At 48.5% G+C, this 23,679-nt stretch overlaps 1 protein-coding gene across 3 annotated transcripts in view; it reads left to right on the top strand.

Annotated features, from left to right (window-relative positions):
- Nucleotides 1-21,079, top strand: part of CMKLR1 (chemerin chemokine-like receptor 1) — a 61,114-nt gene extending 40,035 nt beyond the window's left edge. For 2 of the 3 annotated variants that reach the window (XM_060249336.1, XM_060249337.1), the window contains exon 3: nt 18,625-19,987. In XM_060249336.1, the coding sequence (XP_060105319.1) occupies nt 18,625-19,722 (1,098 nt within the window). In that variant the 3' untranslated portion in view covers nt 19,723-19,987. Of the gene's footprint in view, nt 1-15,944; nt 16,074-18,624 lie in introns of those variants that run through there. The other variant, XM_060249335.1, reaches the window with a different exon arrangement.
- The last annotated feature ends 2,600 nt before the right edge of the window (nt 21,080-23,679 follow it).

Raw genomic sequence — 23,679 nt, 5'->3', positions numbered from 1 at the left:
CCACAGCTCTCTTATCTGGGAGAACTGGGTTTGATTCCCCAATCTTCCACTGGCAGCTGCTGGGATGGCCTTGGGTCAGCCAGAGCTCTCTTATCTGGGAGAACCGGGTTTGATTCTCCACTTCTCCACTCGCAGCTGCTGGAATGGCCTTGGGTCAGCCAGAGCTCTCTTATCTGGGAGAACCAGGTTTGATTCCCCACTCCTCCACAGGCAGCTGCTGGGATGGCCTTGGGCCAGCCAGAGCTCTCTTATCTGGGAGAACCGGGTTTGATTCTCCACTTCTCCACTCGCAGCTGCTGGAATGGCCTTGGGTCAGCCAGAGCTCTCTTATCTGGGAGAACCGGGTTTGATTCCCCACTCCTCCACTGGCACCTGCTGGAATGGCCTTGGGTCAACCAGAGCTCTCTTATCTAGGAGAACCGGGTTGGATTCCCCACTCCTCCACTTGCAGCTGCTGGAATGGCCTTGGGTCAGCCATAGCTCTCATAGGAGTTGTCCTTGAAAGGGCAGCTGCTGTAAGAGCCCTCTCAGCCCCACCCACTTCACAGGGTGTGTGTTGTGGGTGGAGAAGATAATGGAGATTGTGAGCCTTTCTGAGACTCTGAGATTTGGAGTGGAGGGCGGGATATAAATCCAAAATCATCTTCTTCTTCCTCTACCCTGGAAAGCTTGCTGGTCTCTCAAGTGCTCCTGGAATCTGTTCACATGAAAATATTCAAATGCCAGCCAGGCACACTTAAGCTCTTTGGCATGCCTGATGCAGCTCAGCTGCTATTTCATTCCTGCTTTGGGTTTTGGTTTTTTGGTTTTTTAATAAAGAATCATCACAGGAACAAGTCCTTTTGTAGTCAGTTTTTGTGCTTGTTCATTTTTTAGGAACGAGCATCTCTGACATGGCCAGTATAAACAGAACCTTTTTAAAAACCCTGCCCATACAACGAGTCATTCATTAAGAAGGCGGATGTAACCGTTGGAGACCGGGTACCTTGGTCTAAATTTGAAACTCTGACAGCTGAAGGTCTGGCTGGGAGCGACGCAGCCACTGGGTGTCCAGCCGCAGGGAAGAGCCTGGCCGCTTTTCCCTCCCGTTGGACATTCAGTTTCCTGAGCTCAGATGGAGCATGGCAGCTCCAGCCAGATGTTGCTTCCACATCTGCTTTCTGCAAGGGCCACTCATGACTTGATCACCCTGCCTCCCAGCAGACAAATTCCAAGGGGGGGGGGAGCCGGTGAAGGGCTCAGTTGGACTCACTTTAGGGTTGAAAAGTCCAATTCAAGAAATATCTGGGGACTTTGGGGGGTGGAGCCAGGAGCAAGGGTGTGGCAAGCACAACTGAACTCCAAAGGGAGTTCTGGCCATCACATTTAAAGCGACCGCACACCTTTTAAATGCCTTCCCTCCATTGGAAATAGAAGATATTGGATTTATATATCCCACCGTATACTCTGGATCTCAGAGCGGTCACAATCTCCTTTTCCTCCCCCCCCCCCTACAACAGACACCCTGTGAGGTAGATGAGATCTCTTGCAGCAGCTGCCCTTTCAAGGACAACTCCCACAATAGCTATGACTGACCCAAGGCCATTCCAGCAGCTGCAAGTGGAGGAGTGGGGAATCAAACCTGGTTCTCCCAGATAAGAGTCTGCACACTTAACCACTACACCAAACTGGCTCTCTAATGAAGGAGAGGGGCACCTTCTCTGGGGCTCATAGAATTGGACCCCCTGGTCCAATCTTTTTGAAACTTGGAGAGTGTTTTGAGGAGAGACACCAGATGCTATGTTGTAAATTACATTCCTCTACCTCAAAAAATCAAGAGCCCCGTGGCGCAGAATGGTAAGGCTGCAATACTGCAGTTGGAGCGCTCTGCTCACGACCTGAGTTCGATCCGAGCGGAAGCTGGTTCAGGTAGGTTCAGGGGACTACCTTTTTTTTTTACCTCAAAAAACAGACCCCCCCCCCACCCAGATCCTTTGCCCCCACATGGGGATTGGCAACCCTTTCTTGACTTTGATAGACCGATGGTCTGATTCAGTATAGGAAAGGAAAGGAAAGGTCCCCTGTGCAAGCACCAGTCGTTTCCGACTCTGGGGTGACGTTGCTTTCACAACGTTTTCACGGCAGACTTTTTACGGGGTGGTTTGCCATTGCCTTCCCCAGTCATCTACGCTTCCCTCCCCCCCCAGCAAGCTGGGGACTCATTTGACCGACCTCGGAAGGATGGAAGGCTGAGTCAACCTGGAGCCGGCTACCTGAACCCAGCTTCCGCCAGGATTGAACTCAGGTCATGAGCAGAGAGTTCAGACCACAGTACCGCAGCTTTACCAGTCTGCGCTATGGGGCTCATTCAGTATAAGGCAGCTTCATAGGTTCATATTCATATGTCCATATATTTGCAATATAAAGCCAAAAAAATAGATAAAATCCCGCAGCACCTGAAAGAAGCAGCCTCTTTTCCAGCAAGAGTGTTCAAGAACCAGAGCTTGCTTATGGGAAGGAGTGTGCACTTACACCCAGAATTAAATTTTGTTAGTTTTAAAGATGTCACTGGGCTCAGGTTTTGTTCTGCTGTTTCAGACCAACATGGCCACCCACCGGGATCTATCTTTATGGGGAAGCAAATCATTTGGGAGATTATTGTGACCAAAATCACAGAAGGGGGCAGAAAGAGGAGGAGCTGGGGAAGAGAAAGAAAGGAAAGGTCCCCTGTGCAAGCACCAGTCGTTTCCAACTCTGGGGTGACGCTGCTTTCACAACGTTTTCACGGCAGACTTTTTACGGAGTGGGACAGAGAAGGGCTTGGTGTAAATCTTGTCGTGCATCTTCCAAGTGTGCTTACCTGCCTAAAGGACTGGATGACGAGGCAGGTCAGAGAGGTTCCAGCCGCTCTGTCTTGTGGCACAGATAAACCCAGTGGAATGACATAGAATCAACATGACTAATCAAGGAAGAAGAATTTACTGACATCGGCACAGGGTTAGAGCCTGATGCTGCGACATGTGAAAAGGAGCCACTTAAAGTTTCTAGAAAGAGGATCCTGTTGAGCTGTTAGCAATTAGAGTGAGCAAGCAAAGCCAAGACTCTGTTTAGGCCAGAAGGAGAGACAGCACGTGATCTCTTGCACTTTCGCATGGTATCTTCCCTTTGAAGTGTGTGTGTGTGTGTGTAAAACAGTGACTTTCAGGTCTGTAATAGTTTGTTCAGGAAGATCAAATTGCTCCCACCCCCGGCTTCTGGATGTTGTGATTTCTCATGTCTGATTTGTGTCGATTGGTTCTCTCACATTGGGACCACAACGGAGGCAACAGAAGGGCATTGCTGGCACACAATAGCATATAGCAAACTGGATTATGAGCGAGTGGCTGAGCCCAAGATGGGGTAGTTGATATTACTTAGTCCTATAACAGGGTTGCCGGGGTCTGTCTGTCCGTCCATTTGTCCGTCCATCCATCCATCCATCCATCCATCCATCCATCCATCCATCCATCCAGGGCTTTTTTTGTAGCAGGAACTCCTTTGCATATTAGGCCACACACCCCTGATGTAGCCAATCCTCCCAGAGCTTACAGGGCTCTTCTTATAGGGCCTACTGTAAGCTCCAGGAGGATTGGCTACATCAGGGGTGTGTGGCCTAATATGCAAAGGAGTTCCTGCTACAAAAAAGCTATCTATCTATCTATCTATCTATCTATCTATCTATCTATCTATCTATCTATCTATCTATCTATCTATCCATCCATCCATCCATCCATCCATCCATCTATCCATCTATCCATCCATCCATCTATCCATCATCTATCATCTATCATCTCTCTCTCTCCATCCATCCATCCATCCATCCATCCATCCATCACGGCAGGTTACAGCATTCTTAGAAGATGCAAAGGCTTAGAATACAATTCATGGAAACAAATACCACACAATATTAATACATGCAATATGAATATGTAAAAATCTTTAATAGGTGCCAGCCAAAACATTTAATGAATGCCAGCTTCAAGAGGGGGTTAGATAAAAATATGGAGCAGAGGTCCATCAGTGGCTAGTAGCCACAGTGTGTATATATATGTTATATATGTGTGTGTATAAATAAAAATTTTGGCCACTGTGTGACGTAGAGTGTTGGACTGGATGAGCCATTGGCCTGATCCAACATGGCTTCTCTTATGTTCTTATGACATTCCAGTTTATGTAAAGCTGCAGATTAAAACAGAAGGAGGGAAGTGGGTGGGTGAGGAAGCGGCAGTGGTGGACTGCAGGCTATAGACTGTGGTGGGGGGACTCTAAGTTGGGCAAGGTTTTGTTCCTGGGCTTGTGTGTCTGCGGTGGGATCCGCTGTTGGAGGTGAGAAGCCCAGAGAAAGAAGTATCCTGTAGCGCTGGTGATGCACTGAAGTGGTTTGAGTTGTGAGCTGTGGGTGACAACCAGTGGTGTTCTGTCGTCACCGCTGCGTGCAGCAGGATAGCTCTGGGTACTCGTCTGGTTATGCTGATCTGTTCCTTTACTTTACTTGGGTGGGGGAAGGGAATGATCACCCCCAAATGCTTAATGTAACTCCTTCAGGGGAGAGACCCTGTTGGAGGGATTGGAGCAAATGTGTCTATAATGCAGCGCTTTGGCTATAGACTGCCGATTGTTTTATGTGTACGGGGTGGCAGCTGAAAGCATGCCCCAGCCTTTGTCAGAGAAGGCTTAGCATTTATGCAGCCCTTGGCAGTGTTCAAAGAGCTTTGCAGGCATGCCTTGTGTTGTCTTGCACTCAGGTTCTGATTGGCTGAGGTGCTGCAGCATCACGGAATGTTCAAAGGTGTAGGGAAGTGGGGCGAGAAGCAACCTCACAGCACAGAAGAGCAAGAGGGGTGGAGGGGGGATGGATTTCACGCTGGACTTACCCCTGTGCTGACTTTAAAGCACTCCTGTACAGTAAGGGTGTGTTGCTGTCTCCATGTGGGTGGTGAGAACACTGCTTGATTAAGGACTCAGGGTGAGTCTGTGGCAGAGACAAGATTTGCATGCAGACTTCCTGGGCCACAACAGAGTCTTAAACTAAAGCTGTTCTGCCCTGACCTGGATAGCTCAAACCCAATTTCATCAGATCTGGGAAGCTAGGCAGTGCCAACTCTGGCAAGTACTTGGGTGGGAGACCTCCTTGAAATACCAGCAGTCGAGAGGACAGGGGCAGGCTCTGTTCAGCCACCTCTCTGAATATCCTCCAGGTCCCAAGTAAGGGTCAGTCACCAGAGGTCGACATGACTTTCAGGTGCAGGCACACACACACACACACACACACACACACACACACGCAGACCTAAGATATACAAAACACAAAAAAAGTAAAGCTGTTCTGTTTTGCCAGCTGTGTAAATTGCAGTAAACTGCAGTAATCCAGGCGGAAGTCTTTGCTTGTCATGGCTGCCGTTGGGGCTTAGGTCTCTGTGCGAGAAAAAGCCACATGCTGGCAAAATGAACCCAAATGATGCAACAGGAAATGCCAGATTCTGCAGTCTCTTAGGCTCCTTTGCTGTTTTGATTCTCCTGTTCTTACCGTTTTGGATCCTTTATTCTGGTTTTGCCAGAGATGGCACCCCAGGGAGAAGGGACCAGGGATGGAAGAGAGGAAACGAAGCACGTTTGGGAATAAAACGGGATGCATAAAATGTGGATTCCGATGTTTCTACACTAATGCACAGAGTATGGGAAACAAACAGGAGGAACTGGAAGTCCTAATAAAGGAAGGAGACTATGACATAATAGGCCTTACTGAAACATGGTGGGATGAGACTCACAACTGAAATATTAGGATTCAGGGGTACAACTTATTTACAACGGACAGGAAAATGAGAAAGGGCGGAGGCGTAGCAGTATATGTGAGGGAGGTATATACTTGTGTGGAAATATGTGAATCGGAGCATAGCAGCTCAGTTGAGAGTCTCTGGGCAAAAATAAAAGAAGTAAGAAATAACAGTGATATTATTGTGGGGGTCTGCTATAGACCACCAAGTCAGTCAGAGGACTTGGATGAGATATTTGTACAGCAGACTGCAAAGTTCTACAAGAGAAGGGATACAGTGATCATGGGAGATTTCAATTACCTGGACATCCGTTGGAAGTCCAACTCTGCTAAAAATGAAAAGTCAAATAGATTCCTGACTTGTCTTGCTGACAACTTCCTTTTCCAGAAAGTGAAGAAGGAAACAAGGGGATCTGCTATCTTGGATTTGATTCTCACCAACAAGGAAGAATTGATTGAAGAAGTGGAAATAGTGGACACCCTGGGCAGTAGTGACCATGTAATTTTGGAATTGACAGTCTTAGGGAAAGGAAAAGGTATACATAGTCAGACTTACAGCTTGGACTTCAGAAAGGCAAACTTTGATAAACTTAGAACTATGCTGGGTAAAACCCCATGGTCAGAAATACTTAGGAGGAAGGAGGTTCAGGAGGGGTGGGAGTTTCTTAAAAAGTGAAATACTGAAAGCGCAATCACAGACAATTCCTATGAGAAGAAAAAATGGAAAAAGCCTAAAGAAGCCGACGTGGCTCCATAAACAGCTCTCTAAAGACTTGAGAAATAAAAAAGACTTCTTTAGGAATTGGAAGGAGGGCCTTATAACCAAGGAGGAATATAAATAAATCACCAGTGCTTGTAGAGAAAAAGTTAGGAAAGCTAAAGCTCAGTATGAGCTTAGACTGGCCGAAGATGCTAAAATCAACAAAAAAGGGTTCTTTTCTTATGTTCAGAGTAAGAAAAAGAGCAAGGACACGGTAGGCCCATTGCGAGGGCAGGAAAGTGAAATTGTAACAGGTAATGAAAAGAGGGCGGAACTGCTCAATTCCTACTTTTCCTCAGTCTTCTCTTCTGAGGGAAACGGTGCTCAACATGGCAAAAGCAGAACATATAAGGAGGATATGAAGTTCCAACCTAAGATCAGCATAGGGGTAGTACATAAACACCTAGTTTCTTTAAATGAAACTAAGTCCTCAGGGCTTGCAAGTGTAATTTCTGAGCCTCTGGCTATTATTTTTGAGAATTCTTGGAAAACTGGAGAGGTGCTGGAAGATTGGAGGGGGGGGGCAAATGTTGTCCCCATCTTCAGGAAGGGGAAAAAAGAGGATCCGGGTAACTACTGACCTGTCAGCTTGACGTCTATACCGGGAAAAGTTTTAGAACAAATAATCAAACAGTCGGTCCTGGAACATTTAGAAAGAATGGATGTGATTACTCAAGAACAAGTCATGTCAAACTAACCTGATCTTTTTTTGAGAAAGTGACTACCTTGCTGGATCAGGGGAATGCTCTAGACATCGTTTATCTTGATTTCAGTAAGGCTTTTGATAAGGTTCCACTTACTATCCTTGTTGACAAGTAGGTAAAATGTGGTTTAGATCCTGTTACCATTAGGTGGATCTGTAAGTGGTTGACAGATCGCACCCAAAGAGTGCTTGTGAATGGTTCCTCGTCCTCTTGGAGAGGAGTGACAAGTGGAGTGCCTCAGGGATCTGTCCTGGGACATGTTTTGTTCAACATCTTTATCAATGATTTGGATGAAGGAATAGAGGGAATGCTTCTTACATTTGCAGATGATACTAAATTGGGAGGGGTTGCAAACACAGAAGAAGACAGAAACAGGATACAGGATGACCTTGACAGGCTGGAAAACTGGGCTAAAACCAATTAAATGAATTTTAACAGGGATAAATGTAAAGTTCTGCATTTAGGTAGGAAAAATCCAATGCATGGTTTTAGGATGGGGAGAGTTGTCTTAGCAGTAGTATGTGCGAAAAGGATCTAGGGGTCTTAGTGGATACTACGCTGAACATGAGTCAACAGTGTGATGCTGTGGCTAAAAAGGCAAATGCAATTTTGGGCTATATCAATAGAAGCATAGTGTACAAATCACGTGATGTGATAGTATTGCTTTACTCTGCTCTGGTAAGACCTCACCTGGAGTATTGTGTTCAGTTTTGGGCACCACATTTTAAGAAGGATCTAGACAAGCTGGAACGGGTCCAGAGAAGGGCGATGAAGATGGTGAGGGGTCTGGAGACCGAGTCCTATGAGGAAAGATTGAAGGAGCTGGGGATGTTTAGCCTGGAGAGGAGGCAGCTGAGAGGTAATATGATAACCATCTTCAAGTACTTGAAAGGCTGTCATCTAGAGGATGGGGTGGAATTGTTTTCTGTGGCCCCGGAAGGTAGGACCAGAACCAATGGGTTGAAATTAAATCAAAAGAGTTTCTGGCTCAACATTAGGAAGAACTTCCTGACTGTTACAGCCATTCCTCAGTGGAACAGGCTTCCTCGGAAGGTGGTGGGCTCTCCTTCCTTGGAGGTTTTTATACAGAGGCTAGATAGCCATCTGACAGCAATGAGGATCCTGTGAATTTGGGGTAGGTATTTGTGGGTTTCCTGCATTGTGCAGGGGGTTGGACTAGATGACCCTAGAGGTACCTTCCATGATTCTATGATTGTTGTATGGGGATCTGTTGCAATTCTGGAAGATCTTCAGGCCCCACATGGAAGATGGCAACCATCTCTCCTCTCTTCAGAGATTCAGAGTGAAGGGCAGGATATAAATCCAATATCATCGTCATCTTCTTCTTCCTCTACCTCCTCAAGCACACCATGATGATGATGATATTGGATTTATATCCTGCCCTCCACTCTGAATCTCAGAGTCTCAGAGCAGCTCACAATCTCCTTTACCTTCCTCCCCCACAACAGACACCCTGTGAGGTGGGTGGGGCTGGAGAGGCTCTCACAGCAGCTGCCCTTTCAAGGACAACCTCTGCCAGAGCTATGGCTGAACCAAGGCCATTCCAGCAGGTGCAAGTGGAGGATCTGTAACTGGGGAATCAAACCTGGCACATTTAACCACTACACCAAACTGGCTGTCTCCATGTGGGTTGCCCTTTGGTGGAGTCCATCTCTGGACTGTATGGGCCAATCTGTGTGGGCTGGGGGGAGTGAATCTGAAGATAGGCAATTGTCGGGTTTCCTCTTCTCCATCTTTATTGCCTTTTGCCGTATGTGGTGGACCTCTTGAAGGCACTTGGATTTTTTGGTCACTGTGTGACACAGAGTGTTGGACTGGAGGGGCCATTGGCCTGATCCAACATGGCTTCTCCTATGTTCTTATGTGACACAGAATGCTGGACTGCATGGGCCACTGGCCTGATCCAACATGGCTTCTCTTATGTTCTTAGGTAACACAGAGTGTTGGACTGGATGGGCCACTGGCTTGATCCAACATGGCTCCTCTTATGTTCTTATGTGACACAGAGTGTTGGACTGGATGGACCACTAGCCTGATCCAACATGGCTTCTCTTATGTTCTTATGTGACACAGAGTGTTGGACTGGATGGGCCACTGGCCTGATCCAACATGGCTTCTCTTATGTTCTTATGTGACACAGAGTGTTGGACTGGATGGGCCACTGGCCTGATCCAACATGGCTCCTCTTATGCGACACAGAGTGTTGGACTGGGTGGGCCACTGGCCTGATCCAACATGGCTTCTCTTATGTTCTTATGTGACTCAGAATGTGGGACTGGATGGGCCATTGGCCTGATCCAACATGGCTTCTCTTCTGTTCTTATGTGACACAGAGCGTTGGACTGGATGGGCCATTGGCCTCATCCAGCAGGGCTTCTCTTATGTTCTTATGTGACACAGAGTCTTGGACTGGATGGGCCATTGGCCTGATCCCACAGGACTTCTCTTATGTGACACAGAGTGTTGGACTGGATGGGCCACTGGCCTGACCCAACATGGCTTCTCTTATGTTCTTATGTGACCCAGAGTGTTAGACTGGATGGGCCAAGGGCCTGATCCAACATGGCTTCTCTGATGTTCTTATGATTAGCTGTGCATGCCACTAGAAGGAGAGCTGAGTTGGATGGCTGTTTGAAAAACAGAAGGCTGCTTCTGCCTGCTTGGTGGCTGACCACACTGGTGGCCAGATGTTGGCAGAGGCAGGAAGTCAGAGGCTTCTAAATCAGGACATCCTGTCTGGTGTTTTAACAAATGTGCTGACAGTGTTCAGTGTGCATTTGGGGGCGGGGGGTGGGGAGAGAGAGAGGAACACTGGAGGAGTAAGTCGGCAGGAGTGACTGCAAGGTTTAAAGCTTCTGGCTCTTGGTTGCTCTTGTCCTCCTGGAACGGGGAAAGGAGCATGACGGGCCCAGGCACTTGGCTTGGAGCAGTTTCCCTTCTGAACACATCATAGCACTTTCTTATGTAAGAATACTGGTTGCCATCTGGACAGGGCTGCCCGGCTGCCACCAGCAGTCCTTGGGAGAAATGGAAAGGCTTAGGGTTGCCATCTGCCAGGTGGGGGCTGGAGATCTCCTGCTTTTACAGCTGCTCTCCAGCTGGCAGAGATCAGCTCCCCTGGAGAAAATGGCTACTCAGAAGGGTGGACTTCAGAGCAGTGTGCCCTTCTGAGGCCCCTCCCCAAACCCCGCCCTCTTCTGGCTCCACCCCCAAAGTCCCCAGGCATTTTCCAACACAGACCTGGCAACCCGAGGAGGGCGAGGCCTGGCACACTGCCGTCATTTCCAGCACGAATCAGGAATGATGTCTTTAGATCAGGGGTCATTTTGTAGAAAAGCAGGTGGTGGAGCTCATCCAGGGATTGTTATGCAGCTGCACCTCCTATTCAATGGACAAGGTGGGGAGGTGGGGAGGAAGAGGGGGAACCCTGAGAAAGATTCAGGAGCTCGGCTCCTGGGAGCTCCTGCTGAATTCAAGGCCTACTTTAGATGCTGTAGCATTTACATAAGCACTGTAGGTTCAAACAGGGCTTTTTTTGTAGGAAAAGTCCGGCAGGAACTCATTTGCATATTAGCCCATGCCCCATGACATCATCACTGTCTCACACAGGGCTCTTTTGTAGAAGAGGCCTGGCAGGAACTCATTTGCATATTAGGCCATGCCCCCTGACATCACCACTGTCTCATACAGGGCTCTTTTGGAGAAAAAGCCTAGCGGGAACTCATTTGCATATTAGGCCACACCTCCTGACATCATCATTGTCTCACACAGGGCTTTTTCAGAAAAAGCCTGGCAGGAACTTATTTGCATATTAGGCCACAACCCCTGACACCACCATTGTTTCATACAGGGCTTTTTGTAGAAAAAGCCTGGCAAGAACTCATTTGCATATTAGGCCACACCCCCTGGCATCACCATTGTTTCACACAGGGCTTTTTTATAGAAAAAGCCTAGCAGGACCTCATTTGCATATTAGGCCATGCCCCTTGACACCACCATTGCCTCACACAGGGCTCTTGTAGAAAAAAGCCTGGCAGGAACTCATTTGCATATTAGGCCATGCCCCCTGATGCCACCATTGCCTCACACAGGGCTCTTTTGTAGAAGAATGCCTGGCAGGAACTCATTTGCGTATTAGGCCACACCCCCTGACACCACCATTGCCTCACACAGGGCTCTTTTGTAGAGAAAGCCTGGCAGGAACTCATTTGCATATTAGGCCACACCCCCTGGCATCACCATTGTTTCACACAGGGCTTTTTTTGCAGAAAAAGCACAGCAGGAACTTATTTGCCTATAGCTAGCCGGAACGGTATTCCTGTGCGTCCCTGCTCCAGAAAAGCCTTGGGCTCACACAGCAGAGAAGGGAGAGTTCAAAACAACTTCCGCTGATTAGCCAAGCACTTGGGAGCGAATGGATTCCCGTTGTAACTAACACAAAGATCTAACTGAGCAGGGAACTCCAGCCCCTGAGACTGAAGCAACACACAGAAATATCAGACTGCTCCATCGTAATGAACCGAACAGACAACACCCCAGATGGCCATCTCTCACTCCTCCTTCCTGCCGCTGGAAGGCTGCGTTGCATTTCGTGTTTTCTATAAGATTATAGTGAGGATTCAGCTGGACACTCGTGTATATTAGCATGCATTTGTGAGATACCCAAACCATTTGGGTGGTTTGCAGTTTGTATTAGATATTAGGACATAAGCAGGCCTTGAATTCAGCAGGAGCTCACAGGAGCACAGCTCCTGAACCTTTCTGAAGGTTCCCCCTCTTCCTACCCACCTACCTGACCTGAGTACGATCCAGGTGGAAGCTGGGTTCAGGTAGCCGGCTCAAGGTTGACTCAGCCTTCCCTCCTTCTGAGGTCGGAAAAATGAGTCCCCAGCTTGCTGGGGGGGAAGCGTAGATGACTGGGGAAGGCAATGGCAAATCACCCTGTAAAAAAGTCTGCCATGAAAACGTCACGATGCGATGTCACCCCAGAGTCGGAAACAACTGGTGCTTGCACAGGGGACTACCTTTACCTACCACAGCTATATAACAATTCCTGGATTAGGAGAGCGGGCAGCCAGCCAGTCACCAGGGGCTTTGCCACATCCCCAGCAGCCCTCATGAACCCCTGGAGAAGCCCTATGCCACCCTTTCTCCACTTCTTACATGATTTTGGGTGCTGAGTGGCTTGCTGGCCTTTTGACTGTAGGGGTGGGGGTAGACAAGGAGAGCCTCTCTATCTTTTGGCCGGTGGGGAAGCAACATATGCTAATGAGTTATGTTAATGAGCTCCACCACCGATTTTTCTACAAAACAACTCCTGGACGTAAGTATTGATTTACTGAATCAGACAGATGTCCACCTCCTCTGACATTTGGTTCTGACAGTGACCAGACAGAAGCCCCAGGAAACGTGCAAGTATCTAGTAGTCGAAAGACATTCCTTTACAAAATCTGGAGGATCTGTTTTAGCTATCACAACTAAAACATGTTTATAGTTGTGTCCTCCCTGCATTTGTCTAATTCTTGCTGCTGAAGGTCTGATTTAATTGCAAATCCAGGATGTTAAAAATGTCTCCAAACCTTCTACAGTGTAGGGTTAGCACACATAAAGGGGGTTGCCAGCTCTCGTGCCTGCACTGTTAGCACACCAGGGATCCTTGGTATCTGTGCTGTGTTTGCATGCTGAGGGAGCAGCCCAGGAAGGAAGATTTCCTTTGCCTGCCCTGCATTTACTGCCCACCAACCCTCTTCGGTCACCCTGAGTTCTCACGTCGAGGGAGGGATGTTTCCGTCTGCCCACTTTGTCCACACATTCGAGAGATCATAAGCCACAGCCCTGACCCTCTGTTCACTCTAGAGTGGTGCCGGTTTGTGGGCACAGAGTACCCCAGGAGGTCAAGAGGTCGATGGTGCAGGGGCCAGCTGGGATTCCGTCTAAGAATGCAACTTGCATAACTGGTGAGATGTCAAGTGCGACTGCAATAAAAGTTTTGCAAGTAGTTTACAGCACAGATCTTAAAAAACAGTGAGGCAGAGGTTGTCCTTGAAAGGGCAGCTGTTGTGAGACTCTCAGCCCCACCCACCTCACAGGGTGTGAGGTGCTATGGGCAACTTCCATGGAAGGAAGGACAGCTGGAACCAACACAGAACCATCCCTCCCAACCACTGAGATGTGCAACAGCGCCACCCACTGGTAGTGATGTTTATATAACTGCGTTAAGTGCCATTGAGTTCCCTCCAACTTAAAGACGCCCCTATGAATTGATGTCTTCCAAAATATCCTCTCACTTCCTCTCTCTTCTTGCTCAGGTCTTGCAAGAAGAAAAGAAAAGAGAAGAGAAGAAGAGATGGGATTTATACCCCACCCCTTTACTACCTGAAGAAGCCTCAGAGTGGCTTCCAATCTCCTTTCCCTTCCCCTCCCCACAACAGACACCCTGTGAGGTAGGTGGGGCTGAGAGAGTTCTGACAGAAACTGCTCTTGACAAGAACAGCTCTGCAAGAACTTGTGACTGACTCAAGGTCAGTGGAGGAGGAGTGGGGAATCAAACCTGGTTCTCCCAGATAAGAGTCCGCACACTTAGCTCTCAGCTGAGGGTCACAATAAATAAGGTTTTCATCTTGTTCTCAGCTCAGGGAAACATACATAGTCCCCACCCCTCTTTTTTACTAACAACACCCTCATGAAGAAGAAGATATTGGATTTATATCCCACCCTCCACTCCAAAGAGTCTCAGAGCGGCCCACAATCTCCTTTACCTTCCTCCCCCACAACAGACACCCTGTGAGGTGGGTGAGGCTGGAGAGGGCTCTCACAGCAGCTGCCCTTTCAAGGACAACCTCTGCCAGAGCTATGGCTGACCCAAGGCCATGCCAGCAGGTGCAAGTGGAGGAGTGGGGAATCAAACCCGGTTCTCCCAGATAAGAGAGCTCTGGCTGACCCAAGGCCATTCCAGCAGGTGCAAGTGAAGGAGTGGGGAATCAAACCCGGTTCTCCCAGATAAGAGAGCTATGGCTGACCCAAGGCCATTCCAGCAGGTGCAAGTGGAGGAGTGGGGAATCAAACATGGTTCTCCCAGATAAGAGAGCTCTGGCTGACCCAAGGCCATTCCAGCAGGTGCAAGTGGAGGAGTGGGGAATCAAACCCGGTTCTCCCAGATAAGAGAGCTCTGGCTGACCCAAGGCCATGCCAGCAGGTGCAAGTGGAGGAGTGGGGAATCAAACCCGGTTCTCCCAGATAAGAGAGCTATGGCTGACCCAAGGCCATTCCAGCAGGTGCAAGTGGAGGAGTGGGGAATCAAACCCGGTTCTCCCAGATAAGAGAGCTATGGCTGACCCAAGGCCATTCCAGCAGGTGCAAGTGGAGGAGTGGGGAATCAAACCCTGTTCTCCCAGATAAGAGTCCGCACACTTAACCACTACACCAAACTGGCTCTCTCTGAAGTAGATCTGTCTCAGAATGACTGGCCTGTACACAAAGTCGGAGGGAGGATTTGAACCCAAGCCTACCCAGTTCTAGTACAGCTTTCCCATACCTACATTCCACTGGCCATCCAGGGGCATCTTTTTGGTAACTCACACCAGCCCACCTCCCTACCCTTTCTTGGTCAGGTTCCAAAATCATAAGGATCAGGTGTCTTGGTCTCTTCTAAATTTGGGGCTGTAGTTCATTTAACAACAGGAGGGGTGAAAATGAGAAAAAGGCAGAATTCTCTGGTCAGTATCGACACAGAGCCGGTTTGGAAGGGCCAGTTGCACCCACTCATTGCCCGCTTGGCGAACTTCCATGGCCCTCATCGACTGGCAGGATTCTGCCCACCTCTCCACAAAGACCGGCCTGTCATCAAGACAAAAGAGGTGGATGCAATCTGAGCCAAACGAAGCACTTTTAAAGCCCCACGGATTTTAAAGGGCGACGTTAAACCGCGTGCTTAATTTCCCAGTTGAAATCAATGGGGCTGAAATGCGCTGGCTTTCAGCTGGTCTGTGCCCACTCTCTCCCTCACGCAGCCTTTCCTACCTCGTAGGATTGTTGCAAAGGGAAGACAGAGAAGGGAAGATCATACGCTGAGCTTCTTGGGGAGAAGAGGGGCTAAAAGTCCAATGGGCTAGGAGGAGGCAAAAGCAACACCCACGACAAAGCACCTACCCTCTTGGTTGGGCCCCAGCAGGCCTGTAGCTACAGGGGGCCTGTAGGGGAAGGGGATCCTCCGGTTTGGAGGCCCTCCCCCCACTTCAGGGTCATCAGAAACCAGGGGGAGGGGAGGGAAATGTCTGCCGGAAACTCTTATTATTCCCTATGGAGACTTATTCCTATAGGAAATAATGGAGAATTGATCCACGGTTTATCTGGAGCTCTGGGAGGGTTGTTTTTTGAGGTAGAGGCACCAACTTTTCAGTATAGCATCCAGCGCCTCTCCCCAAAATACCCCCCAAGTTTCAAAAAGATCGGACCAGGGGGTTCAATTCCATGAGCCCCCCCCCCAAAGAAGGTGCCCCTATCCTTCATTATTTCCTATGGAAGGAAGGCATTTTAAAAGGTGTGCGGTCCTTTTAAATGTGATGGCCAGAACTCCCTTTGGAGTTCAATGATGCTTGCCACACCCTTGCTCCTGGCTCCACCCCCAATGTCCCCAGTTATTTCTTGAATTGGACTTGGCAACCCTAGTGAGGGCACTGCCCCCTGACTTCCAGGGGCCTTCTGGGGGGCGGGCAGGCTACTCCTTTCCTCTTTTTCTTTTTCTTTTACCATGGCTGAGCTGCTGAAGTGTCGTCAGCAGTCGCAGGAGCCAGGAGAGGTGAGCAGGGCGCAGTGCATTGCAACAGCAAAAGCAGCAGGCGGAGAGGAAGTTGCATGGAATTGGCCAGGGAGGGGGGGGGATGGATGGAGCTGCTGGCTGCAAAGTTCTAGGGTGGGGGAAAGGGAAGTGGAAGGAAACCTCCCCTGCTTGCACACAACATGCAGTCCCTTCTGGACTCCAAAGTTTTCGGGTTGGCTGTCTCAATTGGGTCACATTCAGAGACTCCAGCTTTTGCCCTTACCCCAGAGAGCTCCTGAGAAGTGGCAAGCCCCTACAGTGCATGGGAAAGGATGCCCCCTGACTTTTAAAAAAGCCCCCCATACTTTTAAAATCCTGGCTACAGCCCTGGACCTCCGGGAGAACAGCTGCTCTCTGCCAGACAGTCTCCAGGTTAGAGGAGGAAGAAGATATTGGATTTATATCCCGCCCTCCACTCCAAAGAGTCTCAGAGCGGCTCACAATCTCCTTTCCCTTCCTCCCCCACAAGAGACACCCTGTGAGGTGGGTGGGGCTGGAGAAGGCTCTCACAGCAGCTGCCCTTTTAAGGACAACCTCTGCCAGAGCTATGTCTGACTCAAGGCCATGCTAGCAGGTGCAAGTGGAGGAGTGGGGAATCAAACCCGGTTCTCCCAGATAAGAGTCCACACAACCACTACACCAAACTGGCTCTTTGGAGAGTTGCCATTGGCACAGGGCCCCTCTTTCCCTTCTTGAGGGTGACTCTAGGAAACCTTCTGGACCTTTGGGACCAGGCCCTAAAGCTTCTTGCTTCCTGGCCCTGCTTCTGCTGATAACTTCCAACCCTGGCCACGGGTGTCGGCCGCTCATGCCCTCCTCCACACTCCCTTCTCCTGGGGTCGCCAGCCTCCAGGAGATCTCCTGCTCTCCAGAGGATGCACAGATCAGTCCCCTGGAGCAAATGGCTGCTTTGGAGGGTGGACTCAGTGGCAGCAGACCCTGCTGAAGTCCCTCTCCTATCCACCCCACAGCCACCCCACCTCCAAATCTCCAGGCATTTCCCGACCCGGAGGTGGCAACCCTACATGAGGAAGACATCCTTTTCCTGGCATTGCAGGCTGGGCTTGCAGCCAAGAGGGACTCTCCCTCTCCATGGGAACCTTCTGAGAACTCCTATGAACATATGAAGCTGCCTTCTACAATCAGACCCTCTTTGGTCCATCAAAGTCAGTCTTGTCTATGCAGACTGGCAGCGGCTCTCCAGGGTCTCAAACTGAGGTTTTTCACACCTACTTGCCTGGACCCTTTTTAGTTGGAGATGCCAGAGATTTAACCTGGGACTTTCTGCTTCCAAAGCAGGTACTCTGCCACTGAGCCACACAGCCCTTCCCCATGAAGCTGCCTTCTATTGAATCAGACTCTTGGTCCCTCAAAGTCAGTATTGTCTACTCAGACTGGCAGCGGCTCTCCAGGGTCTCAAGCTGAAGTTTTTCACACCTACTTGCCTGGACCCTTTTTAGTTGGAGATGCCAGGGATTGAACCTGGGACCTTCTGCTTACCAAGCAGATGCTCTACCACTGAGCCACCGTCCCTCCCCTTAGACTGACCTTCTGAGAAGGTACTTGTCAGTTGCAGTGCTAGAGCAATACAGAAATGACAGGGTAGAAACCCTGGGAAATACCTTATAACCAACTATGTAGAGCCCATGCAGTCTAACACACAGGGCAGAGATTCAGAGAAATATCCCAGAGAAATAAATTATTCCAAGCAAAGCAAAAAAAAAAAAAGTATTTTTAAAAAGGTTTATTATAAAAGAGGGAAAAGAAAGAAAAAGGGCACCTGGGTTCAAAAATGTCCCACATCCTGTTGATTGTTCTTACACTATGTAATCTGCCTTGAGTCTCGGTGAAAAGGTAGACTATAAACAACCCAATGCTAAAAATAATTTTATTGAATTGGTTTCGAGTAACTTTGGATGCAATTTATTCATTCATGGTCTTTAAGATCCCTTCTCTGTCTGAGGGCACCCGAGGCAACACACAGCATTATAATCCAAAAAGATAATATATTTAGTATTTTATGTATGTTGACTGTTTCTCTGATCGCTTGCAGAGAAGCAAGAATAAGACTGTAGATTTATACCCCACCCTTCTCTCTGAATCAGCGCAGAGTCTCAGAGCAGTTTACAGTCTCAGAGTCTCATAGCATCTTACAATCTCCTTTATCTTCCTCCCCCACAACAGACACCCTGTGAGGTGGGTGGGGCTGAGAGGGCTCTCACAGCAGCTGCCCTTTCAAGGACAACCTCTGCCAGAGATATGGCTGACCCAAGGCCATTCCAGCAGGTGCAAGTGGAGGAGTGGGGAATCCAACCCGGTTCTCCCAGATAAGAGAGCCATGGCTGACCCAAGGCCATTCCAGCAGCTGCAAGGGAAGGAGTGGGGAATCAAACCTGGTTCTCCCAGATAAGAGTCCGCTCGCTTAACCACTACCCCAAACTGACTCATTCGTGATTCAACTGACCATTGTGTGCTAAGAGTCGTTCACTAACACAAAATTCTCGCTAACTGCCCTTTTCTCTAATTGCAGGCCATTGGTGTACTCTTGACCACAATGAAGAGTCCAGATAATTTTACCGAGTACGACTATTACAGCCCTGATCACGATTATACCATCACGGAAGAGCGCTCCAGCAAGGCACCGATGCACGACTCGGAGACCATCACTCGGAACCTTTCCGTTTTCATCTACAGCATGATCTGCCTCCTGGGCTTAATGGGCAATGGGCTGGTCATCGGAATCATCGTCTTCAAGATGAAGAAGTCCGTCAACGCCATCTGGTTCCTCAACCTGGCTGTTGCTGACTTCTTGTTCAACGTCTTCCTCCCGCTGACGATCATCTACACAGCCTTGGGCTACCACTGGGTGTTTGGCAAGGGCATGTGCAAAGTCAACTCCTTCTTTCTCATCCTTAACATGTACACCAGCGTGTTCTCCTTGGCCATCATTAGCATCGACCGCTGCATCTCGGTAGTCCTCCCGATCTGGTCCCAAAACCACCGCAATCCTAAAATTGCGTGCTTATTGTGTCCCTTTATCTGGGTGCTGGGCATCTTAATGAGTTCCCCATCCTTGGTTTTCCGGGACACTGAAACGCACGCAGGAAAAGTTATTTGTTTCAACAATTATTATTTCCCCAACTCTACAGGCAATCCCCACCTACACGATAGGAGACACGTAACGGTAAATGTCACAAGGTTTCTTGCAGGGTTCGTCATGCCCATGGCCGTTATCACTGTTTGTTACATGATCATTATTTTCCGGCTGAGAAGGATCCGCCTTGCCAAGTCCAAGAGACCTTTAAGAATAATTATTGCTATTATAATGACCTTCTTCTTGTGTTGGTGTCCCTACCACGTCTTCCACCTGTTGGAAACACAACACCACTCGGTCCATCGCCCTGTCTTACAGATTGGGTTGCCTATCGTAACCGCGGTTGCCGTTGCCAACAGTTGCATGAACCCCATACTTTACGTCTTCATGGGCCAGGATTTTAAAAAGTTTAAGATGACCTTCCTGTCCAGGATGGTCAACGCCTTGAGCGAAGACACTGCTCATTCATCTCTCCCGCGCAGGAGCTTCACGAAAGGCTCTTCAGTGACAGAAAAGGAGACGATTTTACTCTGAGGTTGACATGGATCTCTTTGATCTAACACCTGTTGATCTGCCATCATCTTTTGGTCCACCCACAGAGATTCAGTTGGGATTGATGATGGTTTTTCACCTGGATCGCACTGGAAGTATCATTCTGTTATTTTCCAGCAGTTTCAGAAGGGACATGGATTTGTATTAACAAAACTGTTGTTTTTGTGATCTGTTGTCCCCGCAAGATTGGACACGTTGACTTGGCCATTATTATGTATCATAACTATAGCACTTTCCAGTTACCTTCAAGCTTTTTCAAGGCTATTTGTATGATAAGCACTTGGTCATATTCTCCCAGCAGGCATCAAGGCCAAGCCACAAAACCCAACCTCTACCCTGTGACACACTCATCCTCAATGTTAACTGTGCAGCAGCCACAGAACTAATGTTCTGTGGGTTTTCACACTCCACTCTCTGAGCAGGGGGAAGGTCAGGCAGCTTTTCAAAGAGTTTGCTTCCTTTGAAGGAGAGACAGCACCAAAGGGTGTTTTAATAAACTCAAGTGGCTGTGTTAGCGAAAAAGCAAAAGAAGGAACCTGTCACACCTCAAGGACAAACACAATGATTGTCACACACCATTTCATGAGCTTGAACCCTCGAATATTATGCAGCAATGAATTTGTTAGCTGTTAGGGCTGCAATCTCCAGTCTTTTTGATCCTGTGGGTACCTTTGGGATCTTGACACAGCGTGGTGGGTGCAGCCACAAAATGGCTACTACAGGAGGTGAAGCCAGCCACAAAATGGCCACCACAGCTTATCTTCGGTTACATGGTGAAGATCCTTGTGCTGTGGCGACGGCAGCTGCTGAAGCCTACATTTTAAGAAAATCTCTGCTGTCAATCAAATGCCGTCAATCTCTGCCGTCAATCAATTTATGTTGTAAGCCGCCCTGAGCCCGCCTCGGTGGGGAGGGCGGGATATAAATCAAATAAATAAATAATAAATAAATTTCCAGTGGCTAATCAGAAAACTTACTGGGCAAAATCCCCACCTGGTCTCACCCACTTTCTAAAAATACATGAAGGGCACCAAAAAAGGTGCCAGCAGGAACCCAGGGCACCCACAGGCAGCCACAGGATTCTTGTGAGTTTTTATTACAAATTGACATTATTTGTCGATGTGGTGGTGAAGCAGGCATAGCTGAATCTAGACAAAAGCCAAATCCCCACCAGCCTCCGGTGAGGGACTTGTTTAGTGCGCGCTTTGTGCATGCGGCGCGATGATGTCACTCGCGAGTGATGTCATCACGCTGGCGACATTGCGCGCCGGCTGCTCTAGGCATTTCCGGGGAAACTCTATTGTTTTCCTGGGCGCTCTAGCATTTTGGGAGGGAAAAACTCTATGGTACTTATTGTACCATAGAGTTTTCCCTTCCAAATTGCTAGAGCGTCCAGGAAAACCATAGAGTTTTCCTGGAAATGCCTAGAGTGGCCGGCACGTGCCGTTGCCAGTGCAGTGACATCACTCGTGGGTGATGTCATCATGCTAGTGACGTTGGGGGAGGTTCCCCCCGCTGGCTCAGTGTGGGCCAGTGGGTTGGGAACCTCCCGGGTGGGAGAACCCCCACTCGGACCGAGGGCTGCCGCCGCCGCTTGGCAGCTCTAGCGCACAGCCAGGCAGTGCTGCTTCCAATGCACTGTCAGGCCCTCAGATCTATGATCCCCTCTCTTCCCCCACCTCAAGGACTGGACACTGGGCAAGAGAGGGGGGGTCTGTGGCAGGCCTGTAGCCGGAAAATTTCAGGTGTGGGGGGGTAGTGGCCCAAAATGACATCTGACTTCAAGAGCTATGAGTGGGACTTCGCCGTGCTCACTACTGAGATCATGAACTATATCGGGAAGTTGCCCAAGTTGCGGGGGGGGGGGGGGATTACAAAAGAAAAGGTGGAGCTCATCTCCCTCTTGAGCAATGCTGCACTTGTTCAGAGCGGCAGTGAGTGGCGGTGAGCAAAGGGGGCAGATTGGAGATCTTTCACTGGAGGAGCCATACAAATGGAAGGGGGAGGGGTTTGAATGGAGTGGCCTTCCCCCCCCCCCCTTGGTCCCCCTGTAGCTACGGGCCTGGTCTGTGGTTACTTACAGCAATGCCGGTCCACCAATGAATAGATCTATTCCATAGCAAAATGCAAAAACATATATAACAGCCATTCACAATATTCAACAGGTTTAGTCACGTGCCAGTGCATACAATTATTTCATCGTCTCTCCATCGTCCCCCCAATAACTTCATAACACAAATCAGCAATAAGTCCACACTTTTCCAATAGGGGGATCAAGGAGAACCCAACCGATTCATCTGTGAAAACTATAAACTTTGTGTCTGCGTATGAAGGAGCTGGGATTGAGTTCCATTTAACAGCCTGAACACCGAGGAAGGTTTGAATTGAAATGTCTTGGGATGTCTGGAATGGGCGTCTTCTGTAGGCGGAACGTATTTCTTGTCCTTTGTATTGAATATTGTGAATGACCGTTATATATGTCTTTGCATTTTGCTATGGAATATATATGTATGATTCAAATTTGAGAACTGTTTGTATATTTGGGAACTTAGCAGTTTTTCTGTTGCCTGGTCCAACTGTTAATACCCCATCAGTGTGTGGTCAGCCAATGAAAGCAAGAAGGCGTAGCGTATGTTGCATAGCAACTCGGTGGACCCTATAGGGCACTTTCTCACACACATACTAAATAATGCACTTTCAAACCATTTTCAGTGTACTTTGCAACTGGATTTTACTGCATGAAATGGCAAAATCCACTTGCAAACCGTCACTTAAGTGGATTGACACTGCATTATTTAGCATGTTTGCTTTCAAATGACTAACCATGAGGGGTAGAAACCTGCTCGAACATAAACCACCAGAGCTATAGTTCTCAGCATTTTGAGCCATTGTTAGATTCGTCTGCATTCCATGGGGGGGGGGGGGGGCAGGCATTCAGGAAATGACTGCCCCTGACTTCTGTTGCAAATTTAGGGTGATACATTTTTCCCCAGACATTTATTATTATTTTTTAATGCTATCAATCATGCCTCAAAATTCATTATTTCATATAACCTGTCAGGTAACTTTCTTCCTCTTCTTGTTGTCTTTTTTTGGGAGATTTCATAGCCCGTTAATAAATCTTTTCCACAAAAGGTGGGCTGAGCTATTCTGTCTTTCCAATTTCATGCACAGTTAATTTGGGAGATAATTCATGATTTTTTCCCCTCTTACTACCTGGACAGAGGCAGCGAGCAGAAACTAGCACTGGGTTTATGGATAGTTTTCTTTCACTGGGTGCCGCTTTCAGGGAGTCTTTTTTCCCTGCAGACCTTATTGAGGTGAATGGGCTGTGCACAAAAGCACCTTGGATTGTCCTTAGGGAGGAACAAGGAAGACAAACAACTCAAAAACCCACCCTAACTCAAATCTCCAGATCCAGGATATTACCGGTTTGAGGCAGCCAATTCTCTCCCCCCCCCCCCCCCCCCCACACACACATTTTCTTGTTCTTCCCCTTTGGACTGACTTTCTCAGCATCCCATTTTTACTAGCGTAGGCACAATTCTTGTCAGGACAATTCTTGTCTTCGTAGGGTTAATTTACAAAGCCGTATTTTGTAGCAATTCCTGGGGTTCCCAAAATAGGAAGAAATCCTGAGCTTGTTTGCGAACGTAAGAACATAAGAGAAGCCATGCTGGAGAAGGGAGTCAGTGGCCCGTCCTGTTCAACACTCTGTGTCACATAGAGTTGTCAGATCCAGGTTGGGAAGCTCCTGGACATTTGGGGATGGAGCCTGAGGACCTCCGTGATTTGATTTATTACATTTATATCCTGCCCTCCCCACCAAAGCAGGCTCAGGGCTGCAGTGGGGTGCAATGCCATAGAGTCCAGCTCCATAGCAGCCTTTTAGTGTAGTGGTTAAGTGCATGGACTCTTATCTGGGAGAACCAGGTTTGA

Source organism: Heteronotia binoei, chromosome 11, assembly GCF_032191835.1.
Source record: "Heteronotia binoei isolate CCM8104 ecotype False Entrance Well chromosome 11, APGP_CSIRO_Hbin_v1, whole genome shotgun sequence".
In the NCBI taxonomy this organism is placed as follows: domain Eukaryota; kingdom Metazoa; phylum Chordata; class Lepidosauria; order Squamata; family Gekkonidae; genus Heteronotia; species Heteronotia binoei.
This window is presented reverse-complemented; position numbering and strand designations above follow the sequence as displayed.